A 23616-nucleotide genomic window follows, 5' to 3' on the forward strand; every position below is an offset into this window, starting at 1 on the left:
TACCTTACAGAAAATAAGCCAAAATGGAAAATAGCGCGTACAGAAATTATGATGCATTTCATATATTGTAATGATCTAACGAATTAGACACCCTCGGATGCCCTTTACTAATTAAGAAATGCTAAGGACCAGAATCTTTTATTATGCCCTGACATGTAAAACCTTATAATTTAAGGAGGGTATACTATCTTTTTATTGTGACTGTATATTTTCCATAATTCAGAGGTAGTTTCCCCAATCATGCTCATGCCTCAAGCTTCCTTATTTGGAAGAAGGGGAAATGAATTTTTATTTAAAAAAACAAAACAAAACAAAACACGTTTAGCTTGAATTAATAGTTGACTGACAGTACATTTAAGTAAGCTTTACTTAGAAATTGTGCAGCTAGCCCTGCAAATGGTGACCTGTCCATGGTGTGCCTCTCACCCTGTGAGAGCCAGGATAGGCACCAGCCGCTGTCTTAAAAGTTAATATCCTTCTCTAGACAAATGACTTCTCTGGGCTTTAAAACACTTTCTGTTTTTTAACAGGTGGTAGGTAGAAACCTGTGGATGTTAGAGGAAATGAGTTAAAATTGCCACTTTGATTAATGTAACAAAAGGTACACTTTAATTAGACTTAAATAAAACTGAAAAAATCTCACCCACCCTGGTCCTTTCACAACAATCTCTATTACATATGGTGCCTTTTTATCTGTTTTTCTGTACATACTTCTTTTTACATAGTATGTACAGTGACAGTGTACATTTGATCTATGTGGAGTGTGTATTTCTGAGTCAGTGAGCTGTATAGACACACTATGACTTTCAGCTGTATTATGGAAAGAAACACATCCAAATTGAGATTCACAGTCAAACATCACCATGTGTGAAAAGATACGCAGACACACTTGTGCAATAACACAAGCGCTCATCTTCGGGAGGCATTAAGCAAATATCCTTAAATAAATACAAAATAAATTAAATCATATAAAAGAATGTGTTAAAAAATAAAAAAAGAAATTCTGTTACATATTAAAACAAATCGCAAACACAAGTAACAACAGTACTTGCTCATAGACAAAGAGCACAAAGAGTACAGATGGCTACAATCTGTAAACAATTATGGACAGAAGGACAAACATGCATGGAGACAGACACATCCACATGTCATCAGTGTGTAGAAAGGACTAGTGGACCTAAGGTGGTGGTGGATGAGGACTTTTTCTCTGGGATGGGAGTATTATGGAAGAGCTGTCACTTCTCACTTCCCGGTCAAGAGGTATGGGCTGCAGTGCTGTGTTTGACAGCATTATTGGCAGTGCTGCTATCAGCTGCTTTCCTGGATGTGTTGCTCATAGATGGCTCGGGACTAACTGAACAGCACCAAATTCTATGGCAGAGTGAAAGGACATGAGCGTTTCATCAAAATTTCCAGAGTGCAAGGTCATTTACATTTTTTCCACACCAGAAACCACTGAAGGTTACTATTTTGCTCGCACTATAACTGTGTACAAGTTTTACTGTAATTGTATGGTGATAACATAGCCATCGTTGATACAGGAAGAATTAAAATATTCTCCCAGTTACACAAATACCTGCTTAAGGCGAGACACTACCGTTAGTGTTTTTGTGTTATTTTGGTTTCATAGTATGTCTTCTTTCAGAATAGTGGAAAGAATACAAAAAGATATACACATTTAGATTTATTTTTCTGCACTGGACATTTATGCAAATGTTTCACAATGCAGAATTTCTCAAATGTGAGTTCTCTCAGTCAGATACCGGGCAACTCAGTGTTCAATATTATTTGAGACATGCACAGGAGGAGCCAGAGATGTATCCACCAATCTTTCAGATAGACACAACTCTACCACCTGACACACAGCTGCCACAACTACAAGCTGTCCCAGGTGGGCTCTCATCCATGTACTGACCAGACCAGAAGTCGAGCTTATGTGTGCTCAGGGTGGAATCGCCTCATGCTATCAGTAGTGACACTGAACCTAGTGTCTGTAATATACAGTGATCCATACACTGCTTAAAAAAATTAAAGGTACACTTTGAAACCACATCAAGTCAACTCAGTGGGGAAAAAAGTCATGTTGGGTATTTATTTTAATATGGACTTGGTAATGGTAGGAATTGAAGAATGCCACATCATTTGAGGGAAATAAAAATTGTCAACATATAGAAGGCCGAATTCAAAGATGCCCCGAAATCAGAGTTTAAAAAATGATGCAGCAGGTTAGTCCATTTCGCAGAAATTTCATTGCCGCAACTCAAAATGCTGCAGTATTTTAATAGTTTGTATGGCCCCATGGCCCCCTTAACACCATTGAGGCATGCTCCTAAAGAGAAGACCGATAGTGTCCTGGAGGATCTCCGTCCAGATCTGGACCAGAGCATCAATGGGCTCCTGTTTTGTGTGGACTGAAACATAATGTCCCAGAGGCGTTCTATCCTTCACCCACCAACAACTGGGGAGGAAACCAGGACCCACTCCACCAGCGTAGGGTCTGACAATCGTTCCAAGGCTTTCCTCCCGATACCTAATGGCAGTCAGGGTTCTGTTGCCTAGCCTGTAGAGGTCCCTGTGTCCGTCCAAGGATATGCATTTGCAGACAGTCACCACTCACCACCAAACTGATCATGATGAACAATATTACAGGTTCTCCATGGCTTCTCCAGACCCTTTCATATCTGTAACATGTGCTAGTGGTGGACTTGCAAATTCTGGTATTCAATGGCAAATGCCAATCGGACTCCCTGGTGCCAGGCAGTGACCATAGGGCCCACTAGAGGACGTCAGCCATCCTCATGAAATCTATTTCTGACTGTTTGGACAGAGACATTCCCACCAGTGGCCTGCTAGAGGTCATTTTGTAGGGCTTTGAGTTGTCCTACTGGTGGATCTCCTGGAGTAAGTACTTGTCTCCTGGAACCTCCAGACATGGCAAATTTTCTGGCAATGGCACGTATTGATGTGCCATGTTGGTGGAGTTGGACTACCTGTGCAGCCTCTAAAAGATGCAGGCATTGCCATTGTCACCAATAGTGACAATGACCTTAACCAAATGCAAAACTAGTGGATATAAACAGTCAGAAAAGACAAGGAGGGGAAAAAATGTCATTCACCTGCAAAGCCATTCCTGTTTTGGGTTTTTTCTCACAGACGCTCCTCTAGTGCACCTAGATTTAATGAAATGTTAATTGAAGTAACATCAAAACAATTGATACAACCTTCTCTGCTACTTAATCTGACCAGCTCACTGTCACAGAAGTTGGTTGACTTGATGCTATACTCTGATTCAAAAGCATCCCTTTAATTTTTTTAGAGGACTGTATATGAGGAGATTGAGGTTTTAGTGTGCAAGATTTCTTTTAACCATTTTCACTTTGTTCAAATGTGGAAACTCCACTTTAATAACCCTTTTTAAACAGATTCAGGGCTTTCTATGCGTCATTCAGAGTCTAGTTTGTGATAAAGTATTGCAGAAGATGAAATAGTTGTCTCCTGAAAAAGTATTCTCCTGTACTGTCACTCATCTTACCTGGTCTGACCTTTAGTTCTTTAATTCCAGACTTTTCAAGATCTGCATGTTGGAAGTAACTTGTTATGTTAACATTTCTCAACAGTGAGCCACATAAACAGCCAACTTTTTTTCATAATGCGGCATACAAAATGTTTTGTTCAATTCAGACCTCATGTGTAGCACGTACTAACAATTATAGTGATCAGAGCAGTCACATCCAAAAAAACAAGGAGTCTGTGAGCTAGTGTTCATGCTCTCTTCACAAATTGTCTAATTAGTCAGAAAGGTTGTCACATTATCTTTTTCTTTAAAACGACAGGTGTTTAAATCATGTTTAATTATTACTTGTTATTAAACCCTGTCTTTCTTCCACAGCGTCTTTTGTTATCGCTCACTCAGCTCTGTTTTTTCCCTTTACTCCCAACCAGCTACAGATGGCTGTTCCTTCTACCAGAGGGTTCTTCCTCCTCAAAGAGATTTTTCTTCCCACTGTCATTAAGTGCTTGCTCTTAGGGGGTAGCCTGATTGTTGGGAATTTCTGTCTATCATTGTAGGGTCTTTACCTGACAGTATACAGTGCCTTGAGGCGACTATTGTTGTGATTTGGTGCTACATAAATAAAATGAAATTGATCTGTGTTTGATTGTTGCAGTCACACACAATGCAGCACGCAGTGTGTTTGAACAGCAGCTTTGTTCTCACTGGCAGCAAACAAAAATTCAAAATGTTTTCAGCTGCCATAACTTGACCCGATCCCTGTGCCGATGATTTTTACTGCTCTATAACTGTTTGGACAGTACTGAAGATTGCAGAAAGTGGAATCCTCTGGGACACTGGTGTACGCTGAAGTAGGAAAAAACAAAGGAACATTATGTAATAAGCAACAAGGAGTCAACCTTTGAGGTCAGAACTCCAAGAACTAAAATGAACCTTTGAATCTAATGAATTGAGATCTTTCCTAAATCCCTCCTATTCCTCTACCCTAAGTGTATACTGTAGAAATGTATGTGAAGGCACACACTGTATTGTCATGTGAAAACCTTGTAACGCTAATATAAAACACAAGTGTTAACTACGCCTGGAGAAACAGAAAAATAGCAGTTTCATCTGAAAATGCTGAATGGACATATTCAAATCAAGGCAGTTTTCTGATGCTTTTAGGAAAGTAAACACATTGGAGATTAAGCATCCAGCAGCAATAAAATGTGTATTTCGATGTTCTTGTGCTGGACAGTACTGAAATGTGATGGAGCAAGTTAAAGGGAGTGCGGAGGAAGCAGGAGTGAGTGAGTATGGAGGATGACTGTGTGCAGCTGGGGGTTATAGGATTCCATCCATGAAACTGGTGTCTAGCCGCTGGATGAGCACCCGGATAAAGGACATCTCCTTGCGAGTATTTTCAAAGATGACCCTAGGATCATCAGACTGGCAGCGCAGACAGTTGGGAGCCATAACCATGGCCAGGTTGTTCACATCCATTTTGGTGATGGCCACATTAGCAGGCTGGGCAAATACCTAGACAAACACAAGGAAAGATCTCTATCTAATAAATGCAATAACATTTCAAGGTCTTAAGCATACTGTGATGATCTGGCAGGCATAATATTACAGTGCTGGAAAAAGATTATGTTTTGTGTTTCTCTAAAGCTCATATCTGATCATGGTCATTTAATTTGGCAACACTATGTAAATGTGACTCCCATTGTGCTGCAGCTTTTTTGTTTTAACAACAGTTCTCAGCTTTTCAGAACTGTTGAGACCAACTGCTGTAATTTTAAAAGCCAAATGTTTTCAGATTCTTTAAATAAAATGTCATAGTATTCATAGTTTTCCATAGTCTCCTTTGTTGTAGTTTCTGCCAAAATTCACAACACATTTTCAGTGGTAATAGATCAGTTTAGTGTGGATTGGTATTAAGATAACCAAATATCAGATATGTTACTCAAAACTGTTATACATCATTATATATCATTCAGAAAAACTTGAAATGTGCACTCTTTATAAATGGTTGTTCTTGACTCAGTGATTTCCACAATCACAGAACAGTTGTTAGAGAACAGTTTTCCACTCAGTCCATCTCAAATAAGCTTGGGCCCAGGCAGAACACACCGTTTCTGGATTATACCTGTTGCAACACAAATACTCAAAAGTAGATGATGAAATAGCAAAGTTCTTTGCAGGTTTACACTAAGAATCATTAACATTATCAGTCTTTTATCTGCTCTACATACATTCTTCTTTATAACTCACCCGCTCTCAGATGCTGTTTTAATATCCAGTCACGTTCAGTTCAATTCAACTTTATTTATTTGGCAGCAAATCACAACAACAGTTGCCTCACGGTGCTTTATTTATTCATAACCAGGACTAGGGAGGGGCATGTACGGTGGGGATGGTAGGTGGTAGGATGACAGATGTTGTGAAGGAGGGCGTGTCCCATTTTGACCTTGGGACTTCCAGGTCACAGATGTTAGAAGTGAAGAAGTTTCTCGGATGAGAGAGGTGAAACGTCTTCAAGAAACTTAAAGAAGTTCAGACGCTTTTCTTTCCAAGCTCCTTAGACAACCCAGAACATAAGTCCAGAACTACCTCAGCAAAAAAGAACAAGATGGTAAGCTTGAAAACATGGAGCAGCCAGCACAGCCTCCAGACTTAAACCCCATCAAGATGATTTGGGATGAACTGGACAGAAGAGTGAAAGCAAAGCACGCTACAACTGCCAACATTTATGGGAACTTCTACAACAGATAGGGAAGAAGCTTCCGAAGAATATTTGATTTCTATTGTAGACAGAACGCCACGGGTGTTTTTAGCTGTTACATCTGCCAAAGGTGGCAACTTTGATGAGTCAGAAGTTTAAAAAACATTTTGGTTTATAAATTGATTTCTTTTTTAACTCCAACTGCTTATTTGTACGATGCTTTCATTTCAGAGTGCAATGAGACATTAAACTCCATAATTTTTTAATTAAAACCTAGAAACCTGGAAACCTTTTACCAGTAGTGTATATGATCATATTTAAGACTGAAACAATAATTAATGGTAGGACTTCTTTGAGCAGTCTTGTGGGAATGAGGTCTAAAAGACTCATTGATGGTTAGGAGGAAGTAATGACTGAAGTTAATTCAGAAAGATCAAGAGGAGAAAGAGTCTAAATACATATCAATGGTACCGAAAGTAGCTGGACATAATGTTACATCAGTAAGATGGTTATGAATATTTTTTTATTTAATGTTTAAAATTTTATATCTCTGACTCTCTCGCACCTGGAATCATCCGTCCCTCTTCTTCACCATTTGGTGTTTCTTTTTGGTTGAAAAGAAATACAAAACTCTCCATCCCTGTATTTATTTCACTGGTCTGAGAAAAATCACAATTTAAAAACAAATACCAGTTTCATTTGTCGTCTTCTGAACCAGATGGTTGGCTTGATGGTTTTGGAGAACAATCTTCTCCAAAAGTATCTGGTAATGACGTTCAGTCTCACCAGCGTCCCTTCTGTGTTTAGGGGCTCTTGTTAACAGCATTCTGTGAGATTTCCTTAACTACTTCACCTTCACCTATCTCAGTGACATCTTGATCTTCTCAGAGTCAGTCCAGGAACATGAAAGCCTTGTCTGACAAGTGCTTCAACAACTTCTTGGGAACAAGTTCTACGTTAAAGGGGAGAAGTGCGAGTTCCACGCAGAACTTTTGTCATTGCTTGGTTTCATTGTGAAGAAAGGACAAATAAAGGCTGATCCAACAACAGAGGCAGTAGTTCTCCCATCTTTACTTCTAAGAAACACTCTCTCTCTAAGGTACTTTTTATACCCAGTCATAATACTGATGATTAACTTGATTACTTGCAAATGTTCATCCTTTCTAGTATAACATACTTTTTAAACCTTTTGTTACCCCTGTGCCAACCTTCTTGAGGTGTGTTGCTGCCATTACATTCACAATTAGCTAATATCTTTATTAAAAGTGAAAAACGTGTCTAAGTTTGAACATTTGATATATTTTATATGTTCTATTGTGAATAAAATATGGGTTTATAAAATTTGCAAATCATTGCATTCTGTTTTTATTTATTTCACACAGCATCCAAACCTTTGTGGATGTGGGGTTGAAGTATAAGTTGTGCTAACATGTCTCTATTCAGGTCATAGTAGTCTAAGGAGTCTAAGGAGCTTGGAAAGAAAGCAACTTCTTTAAATTACTTGAAGACGTTTCACCTCTCACGCTTCAGTTATAAAGTCCCAGGTATTTAAATCCTAGTTAGGGTTCAAATATACGGACTACAGAAACCACCCATGCTTTAACTTGAGATGCAATCCGGACTGCTTCCCAAGAGATTGCACCTTGAGTCTACAGTCAAGGGACAAGAGCTGAGGCAGATCTTATAGAGAGCAAAGTAAGTAAGTATGAAGAGCACTCCAAAGTGAGATCAACCTGACCCTGCAGGAACTCACAAAACTTCTACCTTCTCCCATTTCATAAGAGGTTTGTGGACAAGGCACAGTTGGCACAACACACGAAAGAGAAAGAAAGACAACTCCAGAAATTCCAACACTCCAAACCAAAACTTACTACTTTCAATTAATGCCCAGACTAAAACGGAAAGACTTCACAACCAAAGACAGCCAGGTACGTCAAGCACAACTTATCAAGCTCAGCTTTACAAATCTGATAATTTTACCATCCAAAAACCTTTCTGTGCGCACAAATGTCTGTGCAGATAACCATTTGTAAATCTTAGTTTATGCTTGTGGATCATATCGTACACATTTGCAACCCTTTTGAGGCAAGTTGTGTATAAATGACCAGTATTTATTCAGGTTTGGGCATACATATTTTTAAAATGGTTTCATATGTGGTCAAATTGCTTTGTATTTGAGTCTGAATTGAAGCACATGCTTGTGAGTCTTCAAAAGTTAAACACAAATCACTGCACGCGTTCATAAATCTTCATTTATGTTTGTGGACCATACTGTACATATTTGTAACCCTTTTAAAACACCTTTCTCTTCTATCTGCCAGAACGAAACGTGTACAGGACGGACAGGACTATAAATCCCACTTCAGCTGTACATCTGGAAAATGGTAAACGGTAAACGGACTGGTTGTTACACAACTTGCCTCATTCACCCATTCATACAAGCACTTTTTGCTATGCTTGTTCTATCTAAGTGTTTTCTATCTACTATTTACACACATTCATACTCTGATGTATGCCTCAGAGAAGAACTTGGGGTTAGTATCTTACCCAAGCATATTTGGCACTTTGACTGGAGCAGCCTGGGATCGAACCACCAACTTTACAATTAGCAGATGACCTGCTCTAAGTAAAAAGGTCAGTCTTGGGATGATGCAAAGGTTCAAATTTTGGATGGAGAAGACTGATGTTTTGACATAGAAGAAAAATAGGCCATATATGTCCACTGTGAATGACCACCTTTGAATAGAGTGGGTGGTTTATGCCATCAGCTGTCAGCCCCCTACAATTCAGTCTCGAGATCCCTTCCCAGGTGCCTAAACTCATGTTGCATGAGGTGATCTCAACAGGTCACATGACAGGGTGAGGCAAAGTCTCACACTAGTTTCACCTGAAACCAGTGTAATGACCCATACCTTTTTTCACACACTGGCAGATGTGCATGATTAATAGTAAGTCAGGTTAAGGGACAGTCCCCACTAGGTTTAAATCCCTGGGATTTTCCACCATTTGGTTTTAGAAATTAAGAAGCCTCTTCGATGAGAGGTGGAATGTGTTCAAGAAATGTTAAAAAGTCCACTCACTTTCTTTCCAGCTCCTTAGACAAGCTGTGCTAACCTGTGCATATTTGTGTTACCTGTAGGAATCGAATGAGATAGCAGAGCACCAGTTTGTTGATATGTGGCAGGCCCAGCACCACACCGACAGCTGCTTCTGGGTTGTCATAGTGAGTGATACACTCCTCATAAAACTCGTGAGGGATAAGCGGTTCTTCGAGCTCCCTGTACCAAAGTTTCAGCAGAGAGGCTGCAGATACAGAAGAGGACACCAAGTGAGACTTCTAAGAAAGCACTTATTCAGGAATGAAAGTCATTTGAACATCTCATACTACTGCAGGCGGATCATATCTGGGCTGCAGAGACACAGTGTTCAGTAGCACTATTCAACAGTGTGTATGTGTACCAGGAATGTGTGGGTCTTCCAGTCCTGTAGGGATTTTCCATTGATCCACTTGCAGCTTGAGGGCATTGACTTCATCTATGTCCCCTGGTACTCTGGAGATCAAATATCACAGGATATTTACACTTCCGGCCCTCTTCTTATGCTACATAGTTGTTTTGCATAAAGAGTGTGAGAACCAGAAACACAAGGATGTACAAGAGCTTCATCTCAGACATGCAGAAAGCAGATACAACACACACAACCTGCTGACCACATAACTGCTCACAAAGACTTGTAGCAACTCTTATAAAAACACAAATGTTTCTTCATCATTTTTGAAATGCATTAAAAATATGTTGAAAACTGACACATAATTGTGGCTAGAAGAGAAATCTGATATCCAAATGTATGTATTAAAAGATTATATGTCATTAACTTGCCCAACTTTGCACTTCTTTCCTTTGAGTTTTAAACTGACTGTTTGTCAGCCCTTAAAACTTAACCTGGTTGCAAACGTGGTTGCAACATGATGCAACATGACAAGCTCCACATTTTGACCAAGACTTATGTACTTTAAGAGCATGTGACCAAGAAATTATTTATAGTAAGATTTTGCATGGTTCCACTAACTAATGACACATTAAATAGTCATTAAATGCTTCACAGAATTTAATGTCTGTAAAGCATTAATTTTATTTTGTTTCATTTTTTTCCCCTCACATCTGTTTTCATACTGTGCAGTCTTCTATCATCTATTTGGTCCCATTAGCTCCCTTCCTCACTCACCTGAAAATGCCTTCTGTTTGGTCTCCATTGAGACACAGAACCTCTTCAGAGAGGCGAGTCTGTACCCATGGCAATTGGCGGTCTGGATATCGCTCCTTCTGGAGTGCCATGACCTCCTCAAGGGAGGACCCAAACATGGAAGGGTTGAAGATGGCGTTCCTGGCATGCTTGATTTCCTCTATGCAGGGTTTCTGCACACCCTGAAAAAGTGTGACAGAAACGCACACACAGACACACACAGATAAGTTACTGCAGGGCAGCTGAGGCAGAGCTGAGAGCATTTTGAGTACTAAAGGAACATTCAAAAGTATCAAGTATTAAGATGTCAGTGAAAAAAATCCACAAATATAGTTAAACAGTACTTGAGCGATTATGGATTTTGGCGATCTCTACACGTCAACCATGGGAACATACTTTCTTCTCGCATGAGTTTACTTTCTAACTCTCGTCTGGATTATTTCCTAGTCAGCAGCTCACTGTTGAGTGACATTTCAGACACTGAAATACACCTTATACCTGTCAAGGATCATGCTCCCTTGTCTTTAATTCTAATACATAAGTAGGTCATTCAGCCAAGTAAAAACTGGAAATTTAACACATTATTGCTTATAAATGAAGATATTATAAAATATTTTAAAAAAGAGTGGGCTTTATATTTAGACTATAATGACCTGCCTGGAACATCAGTATGTGGTCTCTGGGAGGCAGGAAAAGCTGTGATGAGAGGAAAAATAAGTTCATTCTCATCTCATCAGAAAACAAATATATATTCACCACAGATGAGCTCATCTAAACACAAAACTGATCTGTTTCTTGATAACATAGCCCTTCCAAAATTATTAGACATTAGGTTATAGCGATCAAGGGTATAAAATGTGTAATAAACCTTCTTAAGAGCTTTAGATTATTAAATAAACTGGCTGAAATGTACAGTTCTTCCAATTGCTCCTTCCATTTCTTCCTCATTAATAGTCAGGTATTGTTTCTCCTAGGCTTACAGATTTAAATACACTAAACTACATACTACATATTTATGAATATATTTATACTCATAAATATCATGTCTATATGTTCTTCTTTTGCAGGCTGCATCACTGAAATGAACATTTGTGTCAATAAAGACTAGGTTGAAAAGGGGAAGTAAAAACATGTGGACAGACGGCGCTCCGTACCTTCTTGGCTCCAGTGAGTGCAGCTTTTGTCAGTTTCCTGTAGCAGTATTTAGCATAACTGCTAATGGCCACACCTTGAGCAACAGAAAAAGACAACATATTAACAACATTAGGAGACTGTTTTAGTTGTCTTAAATTGATTCATTAGCACGACAACAACTCAAACATTCTTCCAATCTGTGGAGATTCTGTATCTCACGATGTCAATCACTGGTGTTGGATTACCATTTTGTAGATTTGATTATGGCGCTTTGGCTGTTGCCATCTGAGATTTGAAGTAGGAAGTGTCCATATGTGGATGACAAGGTGGAGCTGGTGAATAAGGCTTCAATGCTCAAGCCAGCGCTCAATATATGTACATCAATGATAATTTGCTTCGGAGAACCACTTCTAATTTCAATAATTGCTTAGGCAATGGCAGCAACTATTACTGTGTTTTGAAAAAGCAAAATGAAATAAAAACTTAGTACAACAACAGTAATTGTAATCTCTGACTAAAAGAGAGATGGAGCATCAGTTGTTTATGAGAGACTTTAAAAATAGTGCTGAAAGTAAATCTGACAGCCATAGTGACTGTCTGTATTTTGTTGCAATTTACAAGAGGTCACCCAAGGGAAATAGCACAAGAAGTTATACTCAAGCTAAGGCTTTGTTACAGGAACATTTTGGAAATGGATCGTCAATGAAACCGAGCTCGTTAAATCAGAGGATGTTAAGGTACTTCAGGACTACAGTTTACTTCTTAGAGAAACGGTAAATGTTAAAAGAACTGATTCCTACTATGGTGCCAAAAAATGTTTGCCCCCTTCCTGATTTCCTAGTGTTTTGCATATTTGTCACACTTACATGTTTCAGATTATAACCCAAGTAAATACAAAATGCAGTGTTTAAATGATGATTTCATTGATTAAAGGAGAAAAGTTCTGCAAACCTGACTGGTCCTGTGTAAAAATAGTAATTGAGTTCAGTTTCACTAAACACACCTGATTACTGGCAGAGCTGTTAAATCAAGAAAACACCTAAATAGATCCTGTCTGACAAAGTGCGGCAGACTGAAAGATCTCAAAAAGCCAGACATCACGCCACAATCTACAGAAACACCTGAGAAACAAGTCTGGAAAAGGTTATAAAGCCATTTCTAAAGCTGTGATGCTCCAGTGAGCCACGGTGACAGCCATTATACACCAGTGGAGAAAACCTGGAACCATGCCTGTAAATAAGGAAAACATTCCACATCAGAAGGATATTTGGCTTCATTTAAGACACATTCCCCTTCTAGAAATCGAGTCAGAGATTGAGTCACTGTTAGGGGTAAATGTACCAAAGGCACTGGAACCACTGAGTTTAAAAAAAGAGTAAAACATATTAACAAATTGAAAGTACATAATGTTTGTCTGTGAGATGGTTATGAATATTTTTCCAAAGGTATCCAGAGTCGCATGTAGTGAAAATGTAAAGCTATTGCTTCACTCGTCTACGTTCATCTGAAGAGGAAAAAATTTCCACGGGACTTTTAAACCAAAGGTATTCACAGTTTTACTTAACCAAGCCAACACGAATGCAATAAAATAACTTTCATTACCCATGAATTTACTTATTAAATAACTAATTACACAAAATAAGTTTGACAGTAAATATAAATACTGAAATATATGTACTATATTAACTTGGCTCCCACACCACCTCTGTGTAATTCATTATTGTACATTTAAACATTTTTAGGAAATGATCAGACAAAAGAGGAAGGTTAAGAAAGATCCTTTATTCCGACCATAGCACATGGACTTGGAGATAAAAGGATTCAAAGGGTTTGCATAGCAAGTGGCTGTAGACAAATTGGCACTTGATGATGGGACATTATGGTATATCCCTCACAATAGTGCTGAACTCATGCAGAGGCTAGATCTCACTAGCTCTTTGACAAAAGTTGCAACCAGAGCTTGGACAACATTATTGAAGCACTGTTGAATCATCTGGACGGAGAACAAAACAAAAGGCAGTCTACATCCAAAGAGGAACTTTAGAATATCCTTAAAGAATCGTGCAGAACAATTTATGAGGACTACTAATAGAGATTAGAAGAATGCTTGACCAAATGAGTTCATGTTGTGTTGCAGAATAAAAGTGGTTATACCAAATGATTCACTTTCATACTACATAGAATTTTACATATTCAGTTTTAGGCTTGTACACTGTATTTCCTTGGATATTTGGTAAACATTATGGAAACCATTTGTGGATATAGACATGTAAAAACACAATGACTACTTAATTCAACTCAATTTTATTTCTGTAACTCTAAATCAAAAACAGTTGGCCCAAGTTACTCTATACTGTTCATGGGACCCAGCTGGACGCATCCCAAAGAGACGACATGGGCCCAACATCCCGTAGGCCTGTCACTCACAGGGGGCATCATAGCGGCAGCCAAGAGTGGAGGCCTTGGCGGACCAATCCCCTCCTATTGAGGCTGGTAATCGAGACATGGAACGCCACCTCTCTGGTGGGGATGGACCCTGAGCTAGTGCATGAGGTTGAGAGATACCGGGTAGATGTAGTCAGGCTCACCTCATTGAATGTCTTGGAACAAGCCTCCTTGAGAAAGGCTTGACTCCCGAAGGCTCTGGATGTTGTAGGAATGTCATGTTTGACACTCCTCTGTAACATTGTGTGGAGATCTGGAGTGGTGTCTCAGGATTTTCAGACTGGGATGGTGAATGCCATCTTTAAGAAAGCGGATTGGAGGATGTGCTTCAACTAGGCCAGGGTATTGGAAAGGACAATATGTCTGTTAGAACAACCCCAGATCCAGGACAACAATGCAGTTTCCATCCTAGTAGTGGAACCATGGGCCAGCTCTTTATCCTCTCAAGGATGTTTCAGCGTGAATATATGTGGAAGTTTGTCCAACCAATCTACGTGTGCTTTGTATGCTTGTGGAGGGCGCTGTAGGAGTATGGGGTGTCTGGCCTGTTCTTATGAGCCATTCCATGTCCATGTACAACCGCAGCGAAAGCTTGATCCCTTATTGCCAGCAATCTGTTAGACTAATTTACAGTGGGAGACTGCTCTTTGTCACTTTTGTTCACAACATTTATGGACAGTATTTCTAGGTATAACCAAGTAGCGGCCACAGAATCTCATCTCTGCTTTTTGTAGATGACGTGGATGACTCCTTTTTAATGTATATGTCAAAGTCAGCAGAAAGGTATTAAATCACCACTTGGTACTTGTTTTAGTCAAATATCTTCACCAAAAATAAAATGATTCTATAGAATTTAATTATTTCTTTGGATTGTGAGTTATGTAGATGTCTGTTGGAACTGTCTGGTGATAGAATCTCCTCCAATAACAATAGAATAGAATAGAATAGAATAGTCATTTATTGTCATTGTACATGTACAAGAAATTGTGAGTGCTTCACACCAAGTGTGCTAGAATAAAATATAAAAGCAGGAATAAATAACACCTGAAGGTGGAGACAGATTCCACCTGTTCTCCATTTACAATGACAGGGGAGTGGACCTGTCACTGCCTCCTGAAGTCCATTATGAGTTCTTTTGTTTTAAGGACATTGAGCTTCAGGTTGTTTTCTGAGCACCAGTGGGACAAATTCTCTCGCTCCGCCCTGTACGCTGTCTCAACTCCAGTTGGTTAGGAAATCCTGTGATCCAGGAGCAGGTGGCAGGGGGGATGTTGAGGTGGTCCAGTTTGTTGGTAAGGATGTCTGGGATGATGGTGTTGAATGCCGAGCTGTAGTCCATGAAGAGCATCCTCACTTAATTCTTCCTGTCATCCTCCGTAGACTGATTTGGTCTGTAAACAAACTGGTAGAGATCGAGATAGGGCAGTAGGCAGCATGTGCTGAGAGACTATCCGCCTCAAACACTGGTGAGGGCTTGAATGCCTCTTCACACCTGGCGGGAGTTGTTGTCAGTGAGGAAGCCCTCTATACTCCTCCTGCAGGCCTTCTTTGGCCCGTTTGATGCTCCTCCTCCTCAGGTTGTCCCTGGCAGTGCTGTACAGAGAACGGTCCCTCAGCATGAAGGCTGAGTTACGAGATCAGAGCATGTACTTCACTCGTGATCCAAGATTTTTGGTTAGGAAAAACCTAGGTGGTTCAGTGACCTGGGTGCTTGGAGAGGTTTGTTTCCTAAGGGAGGTGGAGACAGGGAAGAGAGATGGTCAGATTGTCCTAGGTGGAGGAGGGGTGTCGGATTTTAGGCCCACTTGATGTTATTCTACACATGGTCCACTGTCCTGTCCCCTCTGCTCATGTACACTTAACATGTTGGTGGAATTTGGGGAGTACTGATTTTAAATATGTCTTATTAACGTCCCCTGCAACAACATTGCCTTTTTTAATGTTTTTCCATCTGCCCCATAAACCAGCTCCCTTTTGTTAAATTCAGTTCTGCCTGCGCTGTCTGCATCTGGTCCTCCCTTAAAACACACGCCAGTGATCGTGACACCATTAGCTTGCGAGGTAGATAGAAGCGTCTGCACTGACTGGACATGGCCTCTAAGTACGGTTAGGAGTGACTGTCTATAATTCTACTGTTGGCATCAGTTATGAAGTACATAAGGACAGAATGCTCCGCCCCTTCCCTTACCAGATTCACTCCAGTCCTGGGGGTGTAGATTCCGGCCCGGTAACTCCACTGAGGCACTGGATTCAGTTACAATCAGCGGACAACACTCCTGGACAAAGCAGTTGTATTAAATCTCTGATTATAGCTCCTCCATTGTGTTTTTGAGAGATGCATTGGTTGTTTTTGCAGCTGGATGCGACAGCCAGCTCTGCATCCCCACTTTTATTTTATCTTCTCGCTTGCTGTTCCTGACAACAACCCACGAAACACCCGATGGTCTTACAATCTCAGGTGGGAGACTTTCATTCCAATCTAAAGTCCAGACTGAGGTTGAGGCCAATGCCAGTTCTTAACAAGTGGAAGTGATCAGTGCTTTGCAGGACGACGCAACGAAAAGGCATAAGAGTATGAGTAAAAGCAATTGATTTGTGTAGCGAAATAACTATCCCTCTTTGTCTAGAATTAAAATGAGCAGAGAAGATGTGGTTAAAGTTTTTTTTTTTTTTTTATATCTGAGAGTCAGTTTACAATAAATGTAAACAATGTAAGCTTTAAGTTTATTTATGTGGCAGATGCTTTGAGTCTCTGCCTGTGTTCCAACACCACAGATATTCTAAGTTACAAAACTTGGCAATGTCATTATGAGAGATTGCAAATTTATAAAGTAGAGTAGAAAAAAAAATGTTTGTGCATGTGTGAATATATGTGTTTGTGTCTTGTGCCTGTATGTTGAGGGGATATAAATGAAAAATGTACGGAATAAGAGAAGTTTGTAAAAATCAAAAAGACAAGGAAAGACGAATGCTGTGTCAATTTCTTTTCAATGAAAAATTCCTGTGTTACTTTTACAAAATGCTTTGTCAATATCCATTTGCACCATGAAGTGCTGTCCCGTCAATCTTTAAGCATTTGGCTAAATACGAGTAAAGAGTGTAATTTATCCAAGTCTTTCCATCAAAAGCCACCTCAGTAAAATACCATCCAAGTGACTTGGTTCCAGACAGATCATGTGTCACTGGTACTAAATAGCAGAGATGTGTGTTGGACCCTCACCTTTGGTGTCATTCAGAGGGTCCATGTGTCGATAAATATAGCCCTCCAGGTAAGTGTGGAAACGGGGTGTTGGGGGAAAGAAAGCTAGACAGATGGCCATCAATTCCCAGCCTCGCTCTAGGCTGTCGTAGCGGAAGTTCTCTGTAGTTTGACGACACAGCTGGATGTAGAGCTCATCACGCAAACCCTGATTACTCCACCCACGCACCACAACCTGACAGACAGGCAGAGGACCATGTAACATTAAAAAATTTGAGGTCATTTGAACTTTTCTGTCCAACTGATTTACCTCAATTCTACAAAAATTGGAATGGTGCGTAAAATGTATATGAAAACACAATGCAATGATTTGCAGCTGTCATAAATATTTTATGCACAATAGAACAAAGACATATCAAGTATCGGAAATCAGAAGATGCACCATTGTAAGAAAAAATAAGGTCATTTTGTATTAGGTGGCAGCAACATGTCTCAAAAAAGTTGGTACAGAGCCATGTTTAAAACTTTGTTGCGCCAGATGTTTTCAGTTAGTGAAACAAATCCAGTATGCAGTTTATCATTGTCTTGCTGAAATATACAAGGCTTTTCTTGGCAAATATGTTGTCTGGATGTGAGTGTTCCATAGGCAGGGTGCAGGATTTTGAACTGAATGTTAATAACAGGCCAGATGGTCTCTCTCCTATTTAATGCAGAGGATGCGGTATCTTTGTTTTTAAGAATTTCAAAGGTTGATTCGTCTGACCACAGAACAGTCTTCTACTTAGCCCAGTCCATTTTAAAAGGACCCTTAGCCCAGAGAACATCGCATCACATCTTTGCATAATAAACCTTTAACCTGCATTTGTGAATATCACAGGAATGTTCACAGACAAAGATTTCTCAAAGTGTTTCCGAGCCTGCAGTCATTTCCATGAGAGAATAATGACTGTTTTCAATATAGTGCCACCACAGGGCCTAAATAACACAGGGACCCAATACTGGTTTTTCGACTTCATATTTTCTGAATCTTTTGATGATATTTTGTTCTGTAGATAACGAAATATTCAAGTTTTTTTTAACTCAATTTTACATTAAGGAACATTATTGTGCCTCTTTTTATAGTCTTTATAAACCAAGTCGTGTTACTGACCTGTTGACAATTAACCAAATTAGCTAATATTTTAATGAAATAGTAAAATGTCTCACTTTAAACATTTGCTAAAATACTGTGCAAAAGTCACGATCCACCCCTCATTTCTTTTTATGTTGGTAGGAAAATGGGAAATGGAACAGTGCTCTATTGAACTCTATAAAACATATAATACAGTATAAGGTAAAGGGTACGAACAGAGTTTCTAAACTTGAAATGAGCTTGAAAGTCAATATTTGGCATGACCGCCTTTATTGTTCAGTACAGCCTGAACTGTCTTGAGGAAGCTTTCTTGTAATTTCTTTAAGCAGTCTTCAAGACAAGTTCTCGGTTTTCGTGTAAAACTTCCCACAGCTATTCTTTCTTTGGCTGACTTGTTCTATTCTATGATTCTGATGATGATTAGAAATAAAAATGATCCTTTATTCCATTAAAAGTCTGAATGTTTCAGGTCACTGGATATTTTTTTCATATTATCCTTCTTTAGTGTAAATAGGGTTGTTGGCCTTCCAGTTCTTCTTGTAGCCTATATTTGGCCAGTTTACTCATTTTTTAAACAGCACAGTGGCTGTGTACACACTGTACCAAACTTCTGGACTCAGTGTCAGTTTTCTAGTGAAGGTGCTGAAATAAAATTATTTATAAGGACATAATGAGAAAGTTAGGAAAAACTCACCTCCAGAGCCACAGAAAGGGGGTCGGCCTTGGAGCGACGGTCTCCCATGTAGGTCTGGATGAGTTTAAAGATCTCGACTGCCTCCTTTTTCACGCTGCGGTCTGAAGTCACAATCATGGGCTTCTTGATAGGCTCACTGCTCCAGGCCAACATGTTGGCAATAGAGACCTTTCTTCTAAAAAGACCCTGAGGAAAGAAATCAGGGATTGAGAGAAATATAAAGTTGTTTAAGTGACACAGAAACAGATGCTAAGAGAGTAACTGACATTTAATTAACCTTGTCTCAGCAGAGAATTATGGCTGCCATTCCCTGAGCATCTTCCTGAAGTCTCTTCTTGTTAAAAGGATTTCTTCTGCACTACTGTCACCAAATACTTGTTAATGGGGATCATCTTAAATTCATTAAGGTCTTTTTTTACAGTATATAGCCATTGAAGAACCCGTTGCTATGAACTGACATTGTATAAATTAAATTTTTATTTAATTTAATTATAGTTGTACATTTTCCCTTTTTTGTTGAAAATATTACATATTCATAGCCCTAAAAGGCTTTGAGATATTTTTTAAGTTAAGTGAAAGGTAAAGATTATCAGTTTGGATATGATATGAGGTCATCACTCTTTCACTAAATTTTAGCAACAGTTGCACCAAGTGTATAAACTACTGACAGTGCAAAGCTGAATATGCCTCTACTGAATATAGCAAGAAAGGTTGACCTTGGAGAAATTAGCATGTACTTTACATGACTACAGGCGTTTCATCAAGATATTGCTACCATTCACAAACACATTAAATCCATCTGGGTTAGACCTTCTAATTAACAACCTGGAAGCAAGCTTTAACCATCGGGGGAACAGATGGTTAAAACAGAAACAGATTGAAATCAAAATGACCGTTTCTGGAGAAACTGCAGGGGGATTGTTGTTACTGTCTGTTTCATTGTCCACTGTAGCAACTTACAGATTGCATTCATTATTAGGTATAAGAATTTAGCAAAAGCGGGGCTCAGGAAGGAACCGGCAGAAACACCAGAGGGTCCCAGCCCCTGGTAGTCTTGAGTTGTCACTCAAGACTGTAAGACCAGACTGACCAACCAGTGGACCGCCCAAAAACATATAACTCAGTGGCTTACACATGGATGCTGGAATGCCTTCGACATCAACATGACCTCAAGAGCCTTCATCAGGAATTCGATGGGGATGTGGCAAAAAACACTTGAGGTCAAATTCAACCCAAATACACAAGTCACCATCAAATGCAGGATATACTGAGGATCTGCCCTGTACCCACTGCTGTTCTGCATAGGCCTGAACCCCTTCAGTGAGACGATTAAACAAGACTGGCTTCTAATACCAACAACATCAAGCTAAATGCCAGGAGTTATTGAGACATCGATTCACTGACCCACACCACTGGGATCTGCAGCAGTGACATTGGAATGTCATTCAGACTGGAGAAGTGCAGTTTGCGTTCTTTCTTCCTGATGTTGCTGTTATTCAGTATCGCTACATCTATCACTACGGTCGTCTTCTTCTGCTTGTTAATCCACCACTATGTCTGGCTGGTGAGCCACCACCATTTTGTCTGTATCTGGAAGTCCCACAGGATCTTAGCTCGGTCATTCTCCACCACCTCCAATTTTGACCTCGGGACTTCCAGGCCATACTCGGCACAGATGTTTCAGTACACTATGCCGGCCACTTGGTCATGGCGTTCCATGTATGCCCTGCTAGCATCTTGCATCCTGCTGTTAAGTGCTGGATTGTCTCAGGGGCATCTTTACACAGCCTGCACTTGTGTGATAGCCTCTATGGATCTTGTGCTCAGAGCTTGTTCCTGTGCTGCCACGATTAGTGCCTCTGTGCTGTCTTTCAGTCCAGCTTTTTGCAACCACTGGTAGGATTTCTGGATGTCAGCTACTTCCTCTATCTGCTGGTGGTACATACCATGCAGGGGTCTATCTTTTCATGTTGGTTCCTCCTCTTCTTTCTTGGGTTTCTGCTGCCTGGGCATAGGCGTTCTTACCTACAGATAGGATCTTGTTCTTACTGTTCAGCTGACTTCTTAGAACTTGCCTGATCCTCTGCAGGAGATTGCTCCGTTCCGTAGTAATAAAACCAGTGAACAAGTCCGTAGCCAGTCTTGTCAATGATCTCACTGAGAGGGCTCAGGCTTATACAGAATAGGAGTGGGGACAGTGCATTTCCTTGGTAGATCCAGCATTTGATGGCAACTCGTGCTATGGGCTTGAAGATGGCTTCTAGTGTTGTATGTCACAAGTTCCTGATGAAGGCTCTGAGGGTCAGCCTAGCCTTGCAGTCTCAGGCCACTGCTCTGTTTACCAGTACTCCTTCACTCCTTTGGTATTCCTCCCAATTCCTTTCTGTGCCTTGCTCGGGTATCAAAAAATCCATAGGTTGCACATCCTCTTCAAGTAACCCCTTCTGCTGGGGTTACTTGTGTAGTAGCATTCCAACAATGTCTTGTGTCAGTATGTGACACCATCAACAGAATCATTTAAATCAACAGTGTTATTAATGCAATGCTGTTATTACAGTCTTACTATAATGTTAATTGACTGTTAATTTATTTGTTTCACATGCATAGAAATTAATTAATTAAAAAGCATGAAACTTCCTTTAGAGATCTTGAAAACAGACCATTAGAATAAAGTATAGGATACATAAAGCGTTTTTATACAGTAGAGATATCAGGTTCAGAATCACTAAAAGGAAACAGGCTTGTGTTTTATATTTTTGTGAATACCTGTGTGTGTTTATTGAAGTGCTTGGATGCCCAGTTCTCAATGTCGGTCTCCGAGGACGGCTTCCTCAGGGTGAACTCTGGGAAAATGCCACAGCTGGCGCTAGGCATCATATTCCTTGCATTTCGACTGGCTTCAAATTGGGCACAAGCTCCGAGGTCCTCTGACTTAAAGTTGGACAAACAGAGAGGGAGTGAGGAAACAGACAATTAATCTTGTGCCGCAAAACATTTATAAAGTTTCTTTAGCACTTACTAACACTCAGGTAGCAAATTCAAGACTGACATTTTAATTTGTCAATATTGGCAAGGTTATTTCAGAGCAACAAAGTCCAGTCATTCTTTAGAAATAACAGCTTTGAACAAAAGAAAGATATTCAAAGGCATCATAGGTGTAAGAACCACTATGATTATGTTTGTTTGTATATCAATTAAAAAAAATTATATGGGTGTGGCATTAGAATTAAAGCAGGAAATTGATAAGGTTATCCAACTAAAACTAATCGCTGAATCTAATATTATGTTCTCTGAAATGTAAAAACATTGAAATAAACTTTTCTTCAAAAAAAATGCAAAGAATTAAATAAAATATACAGTACTGTATCAAAGTTCAGTATTGAATATTACATATTTTAAGTTATATACAAAGTGCCTCTGAATGGCGTTTGAAGCCAATTCTAAATTCCAAAGTAATTAAGCAACAAACAATTAAACGACAGTGTTTTCAGTTTCTACTATAAACACGTCAGTTTTTTCTTACACATTTGCAAACTGTACTTTCAACAATTAAAAAGCATGTTTTAAGGAGAAATATTCATGATCAACTGCCTTTTGAAGGAACAGGAGTCAGATGTAGTTTATAGTGCTTTACTATCTTAGTCCTGCAATAGTATAAATTAAACTGGAGAACACTAAGAATTTTATCAATAAAGATACAGTAAATAAAGACCTACTTTAAATAAAGATACGCTACAAATGATCTAAATACAGATAGTTTAAAAAAAATACAGTAACTGTAAAATATAGACAATATAGCAAATTGGTTATTGTAAATTCTAAAATAACGTCCTGCTGCCAGGAATTTGCTGTTGAATTTACAGCAAAGCTAATTTAAATTCACAGTGGTTGCTATAATTACCAATTAAATTTACAGTAAATTTACTGTTAATAAAATTTACTGTAGCTTTACTGTAAATAAAAATTATAGCAAACTGCAGTAAAATCCAGTTACAGCAATTTTATTGTAAATCAAATTACGAGGATGTAAAAAGTGTTTACAGTAAAGTTAATTGCACTTTTTACAGGAAATGATCACGCAGCTCCAGCTGCCATTAAATTTCTTTAAAATGTATGCGTGTCTGTCCTTATCCACTTAAGTCGGACAGAGGGGCGAGAGGGATTTTCACCTACCTGAGGCGCGCTCCTGTGCAATCCTTCAAGATCTTGGTTGTTTCTCAATATACATACTTGTGTATACCTGTATTCTTGTGGACTTGTGAAATGTCATCAGTTGCAGCCCAAGTACTACTCCAATTCAATTCAAGTCATGCAGGCTTAAAACATCCAGATGTTCTCACTTTGCCCATTCTGCTGAGCATGCACTGGGGGTGACCTTTGTGTGCTTGGTGCAGCCAAGTTTTTCAGAATGCATTTCATCCAAAATCAAAAGCGGCAATGACAGATGACGGCTGAAACTGTAAGGTTTGAAATATTATGGTATTAACAAGACAGTTCTAACATCTGACATGTTTGTTTCTGTTCAATATGCAGACTGAACTGTGCATGTCTAATG

General features: G+C 39.4%; 1 protein-coding gene across 4 annotated transcripts in view; it reads right to left on the reverse strand.

The window, feature by feature from the left end:
- Nucleotides 1-586: 586 nt before the first annotated feature.
- The window catches only part of arhgap39 (Rho GTPase activating protein 39), a 52907-nt gene continuing 29877 nt past the window's right edge, over nucleotides 587-23616 (reverse strand). Inside the window, exons 4-12 of one of the 4 annotated variants that reach the window (XM_026146462.1) lie at nucleotides 21828-21992; nucleotides 19062-19247; nucleotides 17257-17470; nucleotides 11612-11685; nucleotides 11115-11153; nucleotides 10440-10639; nucleotides 9675-9766; nucleotides 9349-9518; nucleotides 587-5029 (exon numbers count right to left, since the gene is read on the reverse strand). In XM_026146462.1, the coding sequence (XP_026002247.1) occupies nucleotides 4835-5029; nucleotides 9349-9518; nucleotides 9675-9766; nucleotides 10440-10639; nucleotides 11115-11153; nucleotides 11612-11685; nucleotides 17257-17470; nucleotides 19062-19247; nucleotides 21828-21992 (1335 nt within the window). In that variant the 3' untranslated portion in view covers nucleotides 587-4834. Of the gene's footprint in view, nucleotides 5030-9348; nucleotides 9519-9674; nucleotides 9767-10439; nucleotides 11154-11611; nucleotides 11686-17256; nucleotides 17471-19061; nucleotides 19248-21827; nucleotides 21993-23616 lie in introns of those variants that run through there. The other 3 variants (XM_026146463.1, XM_026146464.1, XM_026146465.1) reach the window with 3 other exon arrangements.

The sequence above is a fragment of the Astatotilapia calliptera genome, chromosome 17 (assembly GCF_900246225.1).
Source record: "Astatotilapia calliptera chromosome 17, fAstCal1.2, whole genome shotgun sequence".
In the NCBI taxonomy this organism is placed as follows: domain Eukaryota; kingdom Metazoa; phylum Chordata; class Actinopteri; order Cichliformes; family Cichlidae; genus Astatotilapia; species Astatotilapia calliptera.